The sequence below is a fragment of the Cryptotermes secundus genome, unplaced genomic scaffold (genome assembly GCF_002891405.2).
Source record: "Cryptotermes secundus unplaced genomic scaffold, Csec_1.0 scaffold429, whole genome shotgun sequence".
Taxonomy (NCBI): Eukaryota; Metazoa; Arthropoda; class Insecta; order Blattodea; family Kalotermitidae; genus Cryptotermes; species Cryptotermes secundus.
Window position 1 is genome coordinate 127,149 of NW_019725845.1, and position 11,983 is coordinate 139,131.

An 11,983-nucleotide genomic window follows, 5' to 3' on the forward strand; every position below is an offset into this window, starting at 1 on the left:
TATATATATATATATATATATATATAACTGAATTGGTTAGCTGGAAGAAGGGAAATGTCCAGCGGTTAAAATGTGCATGTGTTCCCTTCTTCAACTAAATATTCTCAATATTCTCTCTTGAACCATGATTTTCATATTCATTGCCATGACATCACTAGGCTTGTTACTTCATTAGATTGCCATCAGCCTTACTAATTCCTTTGCATATGTTTTGCCACCTCTGTACTGCAACAGGAAGTATTTTTATATCACTTCATATTCCTAGCCAGTCATTCCCTAAACACTTCTCTCAGAGTAACAACGCTGACTTGCTGGTATAAAGAGGACATACTTTTACGCTACTGCAAATATCTGACCAGCTTTGTGGTGTTTATTCCCTAGTGCTGCTACTCATATCATGTGCTGAGACATAATAAAACATTAATTCATACAGAATTGGGAGAACTTGGATCCCCATATAATAGCATAGTGAACCATGATAACTGTAAGATTTTGTATACCACATCTGTCATCTGGAGTAATTGGGTATAACTACTTCTGGCTGATATCATCATGGAAAACAGCATGTTTGAAGACTCATTCAAAAGCTGCTGACATACCAAAGCAATCATCTTGTAGAAAGTGAACGAGAAGAAAAATCTTAAATTATATAATTTACATTCATACATATGCACCAAACACACTCCTGCATTATGCAGGTAAGAGTGTTTCTCCACACTGCTAGTGGAAAAAAAAAATTATTCAGTTAAATTTTGTTAAACCATATTGTTCCCCCTGTGTCTGAAGCACTTGGCCTTTAACATTTAACTCTACACCAGCAGCCAATGCATTAATAACTTCTATACTCAGTACAATTGATTCAGTTAAAATATCTGCAATTAATCTACAATTCAAACAACCTGTAAAGAAAAATCTGTCAATATGTCAACATACCTGGTAAGTTGGGAAGAATTTGACTTTTACTTCTGTTGAAGCCTCTCCTATTGTTTTCCCTTCTAGTAGTGTCATTATAAAAAAGAAACACACCATAGCAAATGGGGTGTAACAAATTTGTTCAACAAGTGCCTGAAAACAGTCACCTCTGATTAATAAAATTTTCATAGCAGAATCCCAAGTTTTACAGTATATTAAGATAATTTCACTCACTCATGGAGCTGAGCCCTTCTTGAGAAACCACAAATTATGCAGCTATTCAAGAACTTCCCAGCATTTTGATATTAAGATAATCCGTGAAGATAAAATATGCAAACCACATGAATAAAAAAGGAGAGAGCAATTTTTAGAATAAGGAATTAGACATAATTATGACTTCTCATATTGTAACTCAAATATCTCCTAACATCAGTACATCTTAAATTATAAAGTAATGCCTCTTCATTCTTACCTACACATAAACAAGACCCATGTGTGTCAGAAAACAACTTCCTTCACAATTCTCGATTGAAATTTAATTACTTGAAGATAACAACAGTAAAGAACCAAGGGCATGTCAGTCATAGGAGAGGAATACAAAGGGTATTTTGGTAGGATAACTTGAAGGATCTGTTGGGGATACAAATAGAATATTTAGATGGATGTTGGGAGAAATGGAGCCAAGGGGGTGGGGCGTGGACAGGAATCATTTATTATTATATTTATTGGAGTGAGAGACCATTTGGTACATTGGCTAGTTTTAGCTTATTGTACCAATCCTAGATGACGGTGATTGTAGAGCAGTTGGTGGAACGAAGATTGGCAGGGGAAATTGAATTACGTACTTGGAGAAAATCTGTCCAAGTGCCACATTGTGTCCACCACAAATCCCACATGACGAGGTCCGGGAAGCTAGCGCAGGAGTTGTGTAGTTCAGAATAAGGGACAATGAGTTCTGTGAGAATAATGCAATGAGATCGCAGGTGCCATGAAATGATAATTTCTTTGGTCACTGAGCAGCTGTTTGCAGAGAGTGAGCACAATGAACTTAGTCCTGATGTATGCCATCAATGCAGAATTCCGTACCTGTAGGCAATAATGAATTTCATGGCCGTAAACGTACAGGTAGGCAGCTATAAGATGCAGTGGAGATTTCTCTGCAGTCAGGGACCCTACAACAGCGCGTATAAGTTTGAGGCAAATACCCACGTTTCGAAACTGCTGCGCATAGAAATCAAAGTTCTTTGCAACAACACCAATATCCCAAGGGGTAGAGCGGTCAGCAACCAGAAGCCACAGAAGATTGTGAAAATGCAAATGTTCGGAATACTGGATAAGGCAAAGCCCAACAGAACACGAGGATTAAATTTTGCTGTGGTGAAGCTTATGATCGTTGAGGTGACTAAATTTCCGGTCTCTTCAAAACTTCCTCTTCTCTAAGTATAATTAGAATGATCAAGTCAAGAAGGATGAGGTGGGCAGGTCATGTAGCATGAATGGGGGAGACGAGGAATGCGTATAGGATATTGGTGGGAAAGCCAGAAGGAAAGAGACCACAGGGAAGACCAAGGTGTAGGTGGGTGGACAATATTAGAATGGATCTTAGAGAGACAGGATGGGATGGTATGGATTGGATAGATCTGGCTCAGGATAGGGACCAGTGGAGGGCTCTTGTGAACACAGTGATGAACCTTCAGGTTCCATAGAATGCTGGGAAATTCTTGAGTAGCTGCAGAATTGGCGGCTCCTCCAGAAGGGCTCAGCTCCATGAGTAAGTAAGTAAGTAAGTAAATTGCCGGTCTAGCGTGAGCTAATGAAAATAAGGCAGAATTTGTTGTGGACTGACAGGGGGCTTATATGTATTGCCAAAAAAGGCCATATGCAGTATATATGTATAGTTCTCAAGGTCGTGACATGCACTTTAGAAGAGGAAGGACGAAATATAGAAAGTAAATAACTGTGACAAGTGATCAACCCCCATCTTGTCATCAGAAATGGTTCCTATTAAAGGCCAAACAGTGAAGCTACTTCAAGACCAAGATCTGGTAAAGAGCGTTTGAATGGGCTCTAAATTAAGAGAAACTGACTGGCCAACTGTCAGTCGTAAAATTACTTTGAAACAAAGCAAGAAGTAAAGAGGAATTTTCTAAAGGTAGAAACGAAGCAGTAGGATATGTGAAAGACGAAAGCGAATAGTTGTCATAACCATGGCGGTCCTTTGGTAAGGCACTGGCGTATGGCTTACAAGATATGTGGTTTGAAGACATGACTATTTTTGTGAGAAAAAAATTAAGAAATTTGTGCATGTAGGAAGCAAGTCGTACTATATGAGGAAAGTGAAGGTAACAGATTTGTATAGATCTGGTAGTACATGGGTAAGACATTGGCGTAGTATTGGGAAGGTACCAGGTTCGAGACCACAGTGTCTTTTGTCAATAGAAATGGAAAAGTTAATAAAAAATACGATTTTTCTGCACTGTCACTGGACAACCACTGTCCAAGTCCAAGTCACATTGCACCTGACGGTCATTCAGTCAAAGTGCTTGGTGTCGAGCCCCATCTGGGGTTCATGACCAGATATTTATAACTGTTTGGCATTTACTGTTTTCTTTTGTGGGTTGGCCTCTCTGATGAGAGGACAGGTGTGCCTTTTGTATATACTTCTGGGCCTTGCCAGTGCAGTCTTTCTCGGGCCTGAGTCCCTTCGGATTCCCAACCATATTTAACCGTCTTAGATTTGAGACTCCGATTTTCATCACCTCAGACTATAAAGACCTGAGACCAGGCTAAGACCATGAGAGCTAACAGGATAGATATTCACTAAAAATTGTTCCAAGCACGCATGAGCTTGGAACCAGGATAGATAGGGAAGTAGAAATTTATGCCTTGAAACCAAACTAATCACTAAGTCCATGAACCCCTAAGCATGGAATAGAAAGTGAAGCATGCGTGAAGCCAGTGTGACATCGTTGCGGAACTTAATTTCGATGATTTGTAGTACTTCGTCGACTGGTACATTAGTGAAGAGACTGATGACGTCAAGACTAACGAGAGTATCTCGAGAATGAAGGTTAACCGTCTTCAATAACTGTATGAAGTGCCCCGAATTCTTAACGAAGGAGTCGGATTTACCACCAAAAGGACTGAGTATTGTATGGAGAAAGCCAGCCAGTACATAGCAAGGGGAGCCTCAGGGGAATGTCTGGTTTGTGAATCTTGGGAAGACCATATAGATGAGGAGGTCTACTGTGGTATGGAGTCAACTTGTATTTTAGATCAGTCGGAAGAGTAGTTTTGTATTTAGAAAGGAGTTTCTGTACTTTCCTCTCAACCTTAGCTGTAGGGTCTTTGGGCAAGGTTTCATAAACCCTGGACTCTAGCAACGTGTTTAACTTATCCTTGTATTCAGATTCGTCCAACACCACTTTGCAGTTGCCTTTATCTGCCTGAAGAATCCTAATATCCTTGTTAAGCCTCAAAGATTTCACGGCTTTCAGTTCCTTCATGGTCATGTTAGGCCTGGAAGACTTAGATTTATCTAGTATGGACCTAAACTTCCACCTGAATTCCATGCTCTTAGTCTGTGGAAGCTTGGAAACAACAGATTCCACCGCACATGCCATATCCAGGTTCGAGTGTGGAAGCGTTATCGAAAAATTCAAACCCTTCATAAAGACTGCTTCCTCAGAGTCCGTTAAAACATATTTAGATAGATTGAGGATGAATTTCTTAGATGCCGAGGCTGGGGTAGAAGAGGCTCTATTTTGTTGACTGTTGAGATGGGAAAACTTGCAAATACGAATATCTTTCTGCTTACTGATGATTTTCTTGAATGAACTTTCCACAGCAGTGAAGATATGCTGTTGGTCGGAACTATTTACAGATGACTTGAGAAAATCCTCCGGTTGATGGATTTCATATAGTTGGGAAGTCTTCTTCTGTCAATGATAGTGTAACCTATCCCTGAGAAGTGCATCACTGGCACATATGGCAATTTTGGAGGAGCGTCGACTATTGAAGGAAGTTCTCACAGAGAAGGCTTTGGGGATGATGTCCCGAGATTTGCATCTCCTGAGGAAAATTATATGACTGAGGGTTTTAGCTAACTGAATTTTCAGGTGTTCTAATTTTCTAAAGGAAGGATAAAACCAGGTCCATACCAGTTGTAAAAGAAGATACTATACGGTTCTGATGATGGTGTGTAACACACACAGAGATACTGGGTTTTCGGACTTTGTCCATCATCTGGATTTTTTAAAAAACACAACGTTTCAGAAACTGGATCTGTTTCTGTTCTCAGATGAGGGAAGACACTTACTCTGTTGTGTTTTTAAAAAATCCAGACGATGGACAGAGCCTGAAAACGTAGTTTCTCTCTGTGTTATACACCATCATCAGAACCGTACAGTCTACTTATGGAAACTCAATGTTAAAATTCCAATGCTGCATTCAGATTGTAGTGTTGTAGCAGGAATGTTGGTCGTTGCCTACGAAATCAACTCTTATCTCCTCAACCATTCTGGCTTTCTGGCACGCCACAATATGCTTGGTCTTGTCTCTTAAGAATACTCTTGGCCTTTCACCAGGTGAAGCAAAAATTGTACACCTTATAGAAACCCATGAAGAATCTGTCAGATCATACTGATCTTACCTGTGAGCTGCTAACGTCATGGCTGATAAGTGGGATCCAGAGGGGAGAAATGTCCAAACTGGGTTGGCTAATTGGATTGGTTAAGCATGCCACATGGGTCGATTCCTTGTATTTCCTATACCGCCTCTTACTTTCTATTTCCAAAATCCTAGATTCATCCCAGTCTACCATATGATCTCCTTCATAGGCACGTTGGGCTAATTTTGATTTTTCTAGAAGACCTTCTCTAAGATTATGCCTGTGTTCATGAAGCTGCCTGGCTAGAGGTCGGCTTGTTTAGCCAATATGTCGTTTGCCACATTCACAGGGAATGCTATAGACACATTGTGGTGTCTGTTGTGAATCTCTTTCTGGCCTGATTTTTATGAATGAACTCCAAAGAGCATGTTTAGTTTGGAAGATCATTCTAATGTTATATTGAGTCCCTACACATTGAACTTTTCTGAAACTTCTTTACATATGGGGTATACACAGAGCCAAGAGGATTTTTCGTTGTATTCTGAGGGCTGCTACCCTTGGAATTATTAACTGTGTCAATGAAATCTTGGAGATAACTGTTGAGCTGAAGATCACATCTCAGGTTACTAATTTCATTAAACAGATCTTGTACTTCCTGTCATATAGTGGAAGCTCTATTGTGAAGACTCGGAACTAAACCCCTTTCACATGTTATGGATAGTTAGATTTGAAGTTGAGATATTGGCTAGTGTGGGTGGGGTTCCTGTAAATTTTGGTGGCCAGTGCCATCCCTTTCCTGATGACCAGAACATTGCACCAAACTAACCGATATCTAAACGGTGATGATTTGAAAAGGCATTTGCCAAATACCATTGAGAAGTGTTGCTTAAGCAACATGCAAGGTGTGAAGAATGTGAGGCAACAAAGTAAATAGCTCCATGGAGTAGAGTCTTCCTTGAGATGCTACTAATTGTTAAGTTTGTCAAAAAATACCCTTCCTTTTATGAAACCCAGAGGTTCATTACCACATTCACAGGAACCCACTAGCAATCAGTGTACTGAGTCAGGTGATTCCTGTTCACATCATCACTTCTTTGAGATCAATTTTAAATTACCTTTCTATCTATATTCCTCCAAGTGACCATTTCCTTTCTGAACTTCCAAACAAAATCATGTATGCGTTTGAGATAACTAATTGTAAGAGTAATGTAAACTAAGGCAGTTTACCAACACCAAACTGTACTAATAATTTTGTACTATTAAAGCTCTGAAATGATGTATGTGTGTATATATACATATGACTCCACAGAAGGAAATCGAATGATATATTCATAAACAGTTCCCAATATGGTATGACTTACCTTGGCAATTGCTGATTTGAAGTTTAGTTCAGGCCACATGTTGGCAGCTAGCCTAAGCCATCCATGCAGGGTTGGAGCCACAAAACAACTGCCATATAAGCAGAACCTTAGTGCTTCAGCAAAATCCCATTCTTTGTTTCCACGTATGGCCTGCTGACATAAGTTGGAAATAGGCCAAGTAAGAGAGTATGCAATCATTCCCCGAGTAAGAGGATATTTCTTAGTGAAGTCATTTAGTTTGGTGAGATACGTCCGGGCATTATTTCTGCCAGTTATTGATCCTCTGGTTGAAAATGTGGCCATACTCTTGAAAGGAATTTTCTTGTAGAAGATTAAAAATAAAACCATTTTAAAACTGTAATAAGAATTTCCTAAAAGTATCGTTTTGTTATACCATTTTTGCGATGATCTGAATATCCTGAAAAATGCATAAACATAATGTATATTAATAAAACAATAATTCTTGTTATGGTACTTCTGACTTATGCTGCTAATTGAGAGAATTTTTTAGAAAAGAACTGAAGATTCAAATTTGTTTACATGAGTACTTTGATATCCACATTCTTATGAGTTCCTTGTACAAAATATATAAAATAAATGAAGAAAGGAATGGTCTGTCAGTTCATACGAATTATTTTTGACAGTACTAAGCAGATTTCGATTAAATTTGTTAATGAAGTCTATATTAAATAAGGAAATTTAATTTGGCCTTAATGAATTCTGTTTTATGTTACATGCAAATTCTTAGTAGCTTGCAATATGAAGTAGTGAAAATAGATGAAGTCTGATTTGAACTTCATGCAAAGTAAGGTTGATATTCCATTGATAAGAACCAAAATTGAATTTGCTCACACAAAATTTTAGCATTGGCTTCCCAGTACCAAATTTAATCTAAATCTGATAAGTAATTCTCAAACCTCTTTATTACAACCGTCACAACACAACAAATATCAAGATCAGTGCCTAGTTTCCGCTCTGCTACATGTTTCGGCTATCAGTAGCCATCATAAGGCAAATACATGGTTAACAACTGAACCGCAGTACCAGTAAAATTGGATACAATATTATTAATTATATAAAACACTTGACATAAAATACAATAAATAATATTATATAAAACAGAAGTTATAGTATAAAACAAGAATAATATTCTTAGATTGATGTTTTATATCAATGAATCAGTCGTTGGTTTTGTAATTTCGTTGTGTTCCCACGGACAAATTGGAATATTCTATATTTTGTGTATATCAAATTGTATAGGCGGCTCATGATGTATATGTAGTAAATGTTAATTGTTTAGTTGGTGCCTCATCTTACAAAGTATTGTCCGTTCTGTAAGGAATGTAAACAACGAATGTAGGAGTCGTTGTTTACATTCCCTACAGAACCGAAACCCAGCACCCACCACGTAGGGGCTGTTCCCAAAAACATCATCTCTTTTATTAATGAGATCTGCCCTCATATAACTTAGAAGCTGCATACAGTTTCAATTATGATAATCATGACTGTTACAGTGATGCAGATAGCGAGTGAAATAATTCATTAGAGTATTTCTTAATTATTCCACTGAATTTCGGAAGTAAATACATCCAGCTAATTTCCCGTCTTGTGGAGCTCTGAATACGTTGGTGCTGTAACTCCATGGTTTTTAATCCGCAAGGGAACTATACCGACCGAGCGACCGCCGCTTGTTGGCGAAGTTACTGTTAACTTTAGGATACAAGATGTCGCATGGTCAGCGCAACGAATGCCCAAGGCCGTTAATTTTGGTTTTCTAGACCGGAGCCGCTATTTCCTTGAAACTGCTCCTCAATTATCGTCACGAGGCTGAGTGGACCCCCGTTCCAGACCCACTACTTCTCAGAAAACCTGTAAGGGCCGGGCATCGAACCCGGACTTCTGGATCTGTAGCCAGGAACTCTGACCACTAGACGGTGAGTTTTGAAAATCTAAAAAAAGTTAATATACTTCCAGTCACCGAGCTACAACCCGCGACCAGCATTCATGTTGGTATTGGAGAGGGTGGTTTTCCCCATGCACTTAGACCAGATATTGGTCCATTGTGCGTCCCCCTGTGATATTCTACCAGTCTCTATACCCTACCGGTACTGGTGCGTGCCATCAGTACCGACTCAGCCAGCGAGTTCGGCCTCTAATGGCTCAGCGGTATCTCGATGCTTCCTCCATCTACCAGAGGCGTTAGAGACTACTGTTGGGCGGGAAATGTCCTGAATTTGGCTCAGAGGTCCTCTTGAGACATGAGGTTCTTTTACGTGCCGTAAAGCTACGACACGGGACCCAGGGCTTAAAGTCCCTCCCGGAGGACTTGTTCCCTGAATTTTTCAGCCCTTAAAAATTCCACGACCTCCGCCGGGTTTGAACCCGCATACCTTGAGTCATGAGGTGGGAACGTTACCCCTTCACTACGGAGGCCGCTAGCATTCATGTTAATAAATAGTATTAGTGGATCTGTATCATGATATAGATACTTTAGACAGAACCCAGTTAAACAGCCAGAAAACAGTATCTTGTCAAACGGAACTGCATCAATAGTAACACTGCTTTCTTGAAACTTTCCAGCTTGCGTGTATGGTGCATTACATTCTGTCAGGGTTAGAATTCACTGAAACGCCTTCAGTAATACCAAACTTGAAAAGTCACTTTCAGATTCACAACAATGAAATATATTTCTCAGATTCGATTTGAATTATATTCCAGAAATATAAGAAAGCTGCTGGTCTACAACTGAACGCGGTCTTACGTTAAAGGTATATTTGAATACAAGAACTACGTGTTCCTAAAATTAGCGTAGTTTAATCATACGTACCTGTTATAATTCTTTATCTTCTAATTTGCGACAGTATTAACCTTAAGAATAAAACACACGCCATTTACACAACATTACATCACACTGCGTAACATACTGGCCAGTTGCCATTCTGTCTTGGAGACAGAAGGAACTATTTATAGTGGTGGGGCCCCATCACTATTACGGCTGTCATGTAATGTTGGAAGCTGAGACATAGCCTGCCTCAATATTCTATAATTTGAAAGCAATCTCATTCCTTTGACATCACAAAATCCTGTTTGAAGTATGTAACGAAATAAAACCATGAAGAAATAAATGGTGCATTTTTAATAGTTCGGAAAAAATACATTGTAGGGAAAGTACAATAACTCGTGTATGGAGATTAAAATGCATGCTATATGAAAAATGTGAATAAAAGTTGATCAGCTTCACGCCCCTGGGATAGAGCCCCCAATACTCACTGAAGGGCAGCAGGGTGGGCCCCAGAGACGGTCTGGTCGCTATGGGGCACACAAAAAATTTGCCCCCTATCCAGAATCGAACCCGTCGTCCAACCCGTAGCTATCCCATTTCCGAACTGAACTGAATATGAAAATTAAACTACATAGCAGATTCGCATCCCGGGCCAAACAACCTGTAATTCGTCCGGAACTTTGCCGTCTGGTAGCACACTTGACGCTCTTGACTACAAGAACCAAGACATATACGGTAATTGGCTGGCTATCGTGGCAGTACACCGTACTGTAACTGAAATCCCACGTAATGGAAGTGTGTTATGATTAAAACACGCTGTAATTGGAGGATTCATTTCGAGAAGTGTATCAGCGAAATACAATGTAACAAGTCCTGGATATTGTGGCATATAGACCCGTTGCTGTTATCTTTTTTTTATTGTTAGGCCGGGTACAAACTAGCGAGCTGTTGCATGTAACGTAACGGTTACAGTAACCACGTCTTCGTATGGACGACACGTCCATAGTCGTCATGTAACCAGCTTCGAGCGACCCGATCCATAGTGCTCGTGGTGAGCTCGCCATGAAGACATAGCGATTCGCAACGCTACTCCTGGCTCGGAGGAAACGTACACATTTACGAGCAAGCGATTGTGGCGTCCACGAGCCTACTGAGTCCCTTTGTGTTAGCAGCAAAAACCGACAAGGCAGTGGCTCGCCGGTCGTGTTACAGAGCGCGCTCGAAGTACCTTCGCGAGCGTGGTTCGAAAGGCGTCCACACTAACAGAATGTGGTTACAGTAACCGTTACGTTACATGCAACAGCTCGCTAGTGTGTACGCGCCCTTAGTGGGGTGGGGCTAAGTCCCTTGTACTGCGGCCACATCTGGCCTATTGTACCAGCCCCAGATGTTAGATGAGGGTGATTGTGGAGCAATTGGTGGAATGAAGATTGGCAGGGGAAACCGAAGTACTCGGAGGAAACCTGCCCCAGCGCCACTTTGTCCACCACAAATCCCACTTGACCAGACCCGGGATCGAACCCGCGCCGCGGCCCGGTCTCAGGCATCAATAATAGCGGGTCGTCGTATAAGAAAGAAGTTTACCGGGCCGCGATCTCGCGAAGGTTGAGAACCACTGCTCCATGTGGTCCATGCCGAGATGTTATGGATCAGGACGTTTGGAGCTTGAGTCGAAGGCAGAGGCCGTTACCAGGAAACACCTAGTAACAGACTGGGAACACTAAGACTGTGAGCTCTAGTGCAGTGTGTAGTGCTGATAATGTAGAGTATATAATGTGTATAAAAGTACAGTAGTCTACACAACAATATTCTTTATTTAAAAACAAAGTAGACACATGTTTCGACCCTTATAGCGGGACATCATCAGATGTACAGTGATATCAGTCTCAGCTGATTCAATAAAGATCCTAATTGCGCTCTTCGGTTCTTTAAATGCATAAATCGAATCTTTCAGTTAAAATTTAAAATACTTAGATAATAAAATTCAAATAATAAAGACTAAAGATGAAAACATAAAAATTAAATTTGTACAAAATGGATGTGAAATATTTGGTGATATATCGGTTTAAAACTTTGTGACTGCTACGTGTTGACTTGATTTGCTGGTGGTAGAAGCGACTACAGTGTGAGGCACCTGCATATAGGGATCTTCTCACATGTCAGGTCATGTGGTCTTGACCTTAGTATCCTCTTGTGGAGCTTATGCTCGTTATTCTGTATGTCACCCAACAGGTTGTTTACTTGGAGTGATGTATATTAGAGTTTCTTATGATGATATGTGTCGGCCGCACCATAGCTCAAGCAGTTAGTCGCTGGCTT

General features: G+C 40.3%; 1 protein-coding gene across 1 annotated transcript in view; it reads right to left on the minus strand.

Moving 5' to 3' along the window:
• Positions 1-9,851, minus strand: part of LOC111863715 (PXMP2/4 family protein 4) — a 13,093-nt gene extending 3,242 nt beyond the window's left edge. The window contains exons 1-3 of the mRNA XM_023850275.2: positions 9,710-9,851; positions 6,883-7,300; positions 934-1,065 (exon numbers count right to left, since the gene is read on the minus strand). Of these exons, the coding sequence (XP_023706043.1) occupies positions 934-1,065; positions 6,883-7,230 (480 nt within the window). The 5' untranslated portion in view covers positions 7,231-7,300; positions 9,710-9,851. The remainder of the gene's footprint in view (positions 1-933; positions 1,066-6,882; positions 7,301-9,709) is intronic.
• Between the last annotated feature and the right edge of the window lie 2,132 nt (positions 9,852-11,983).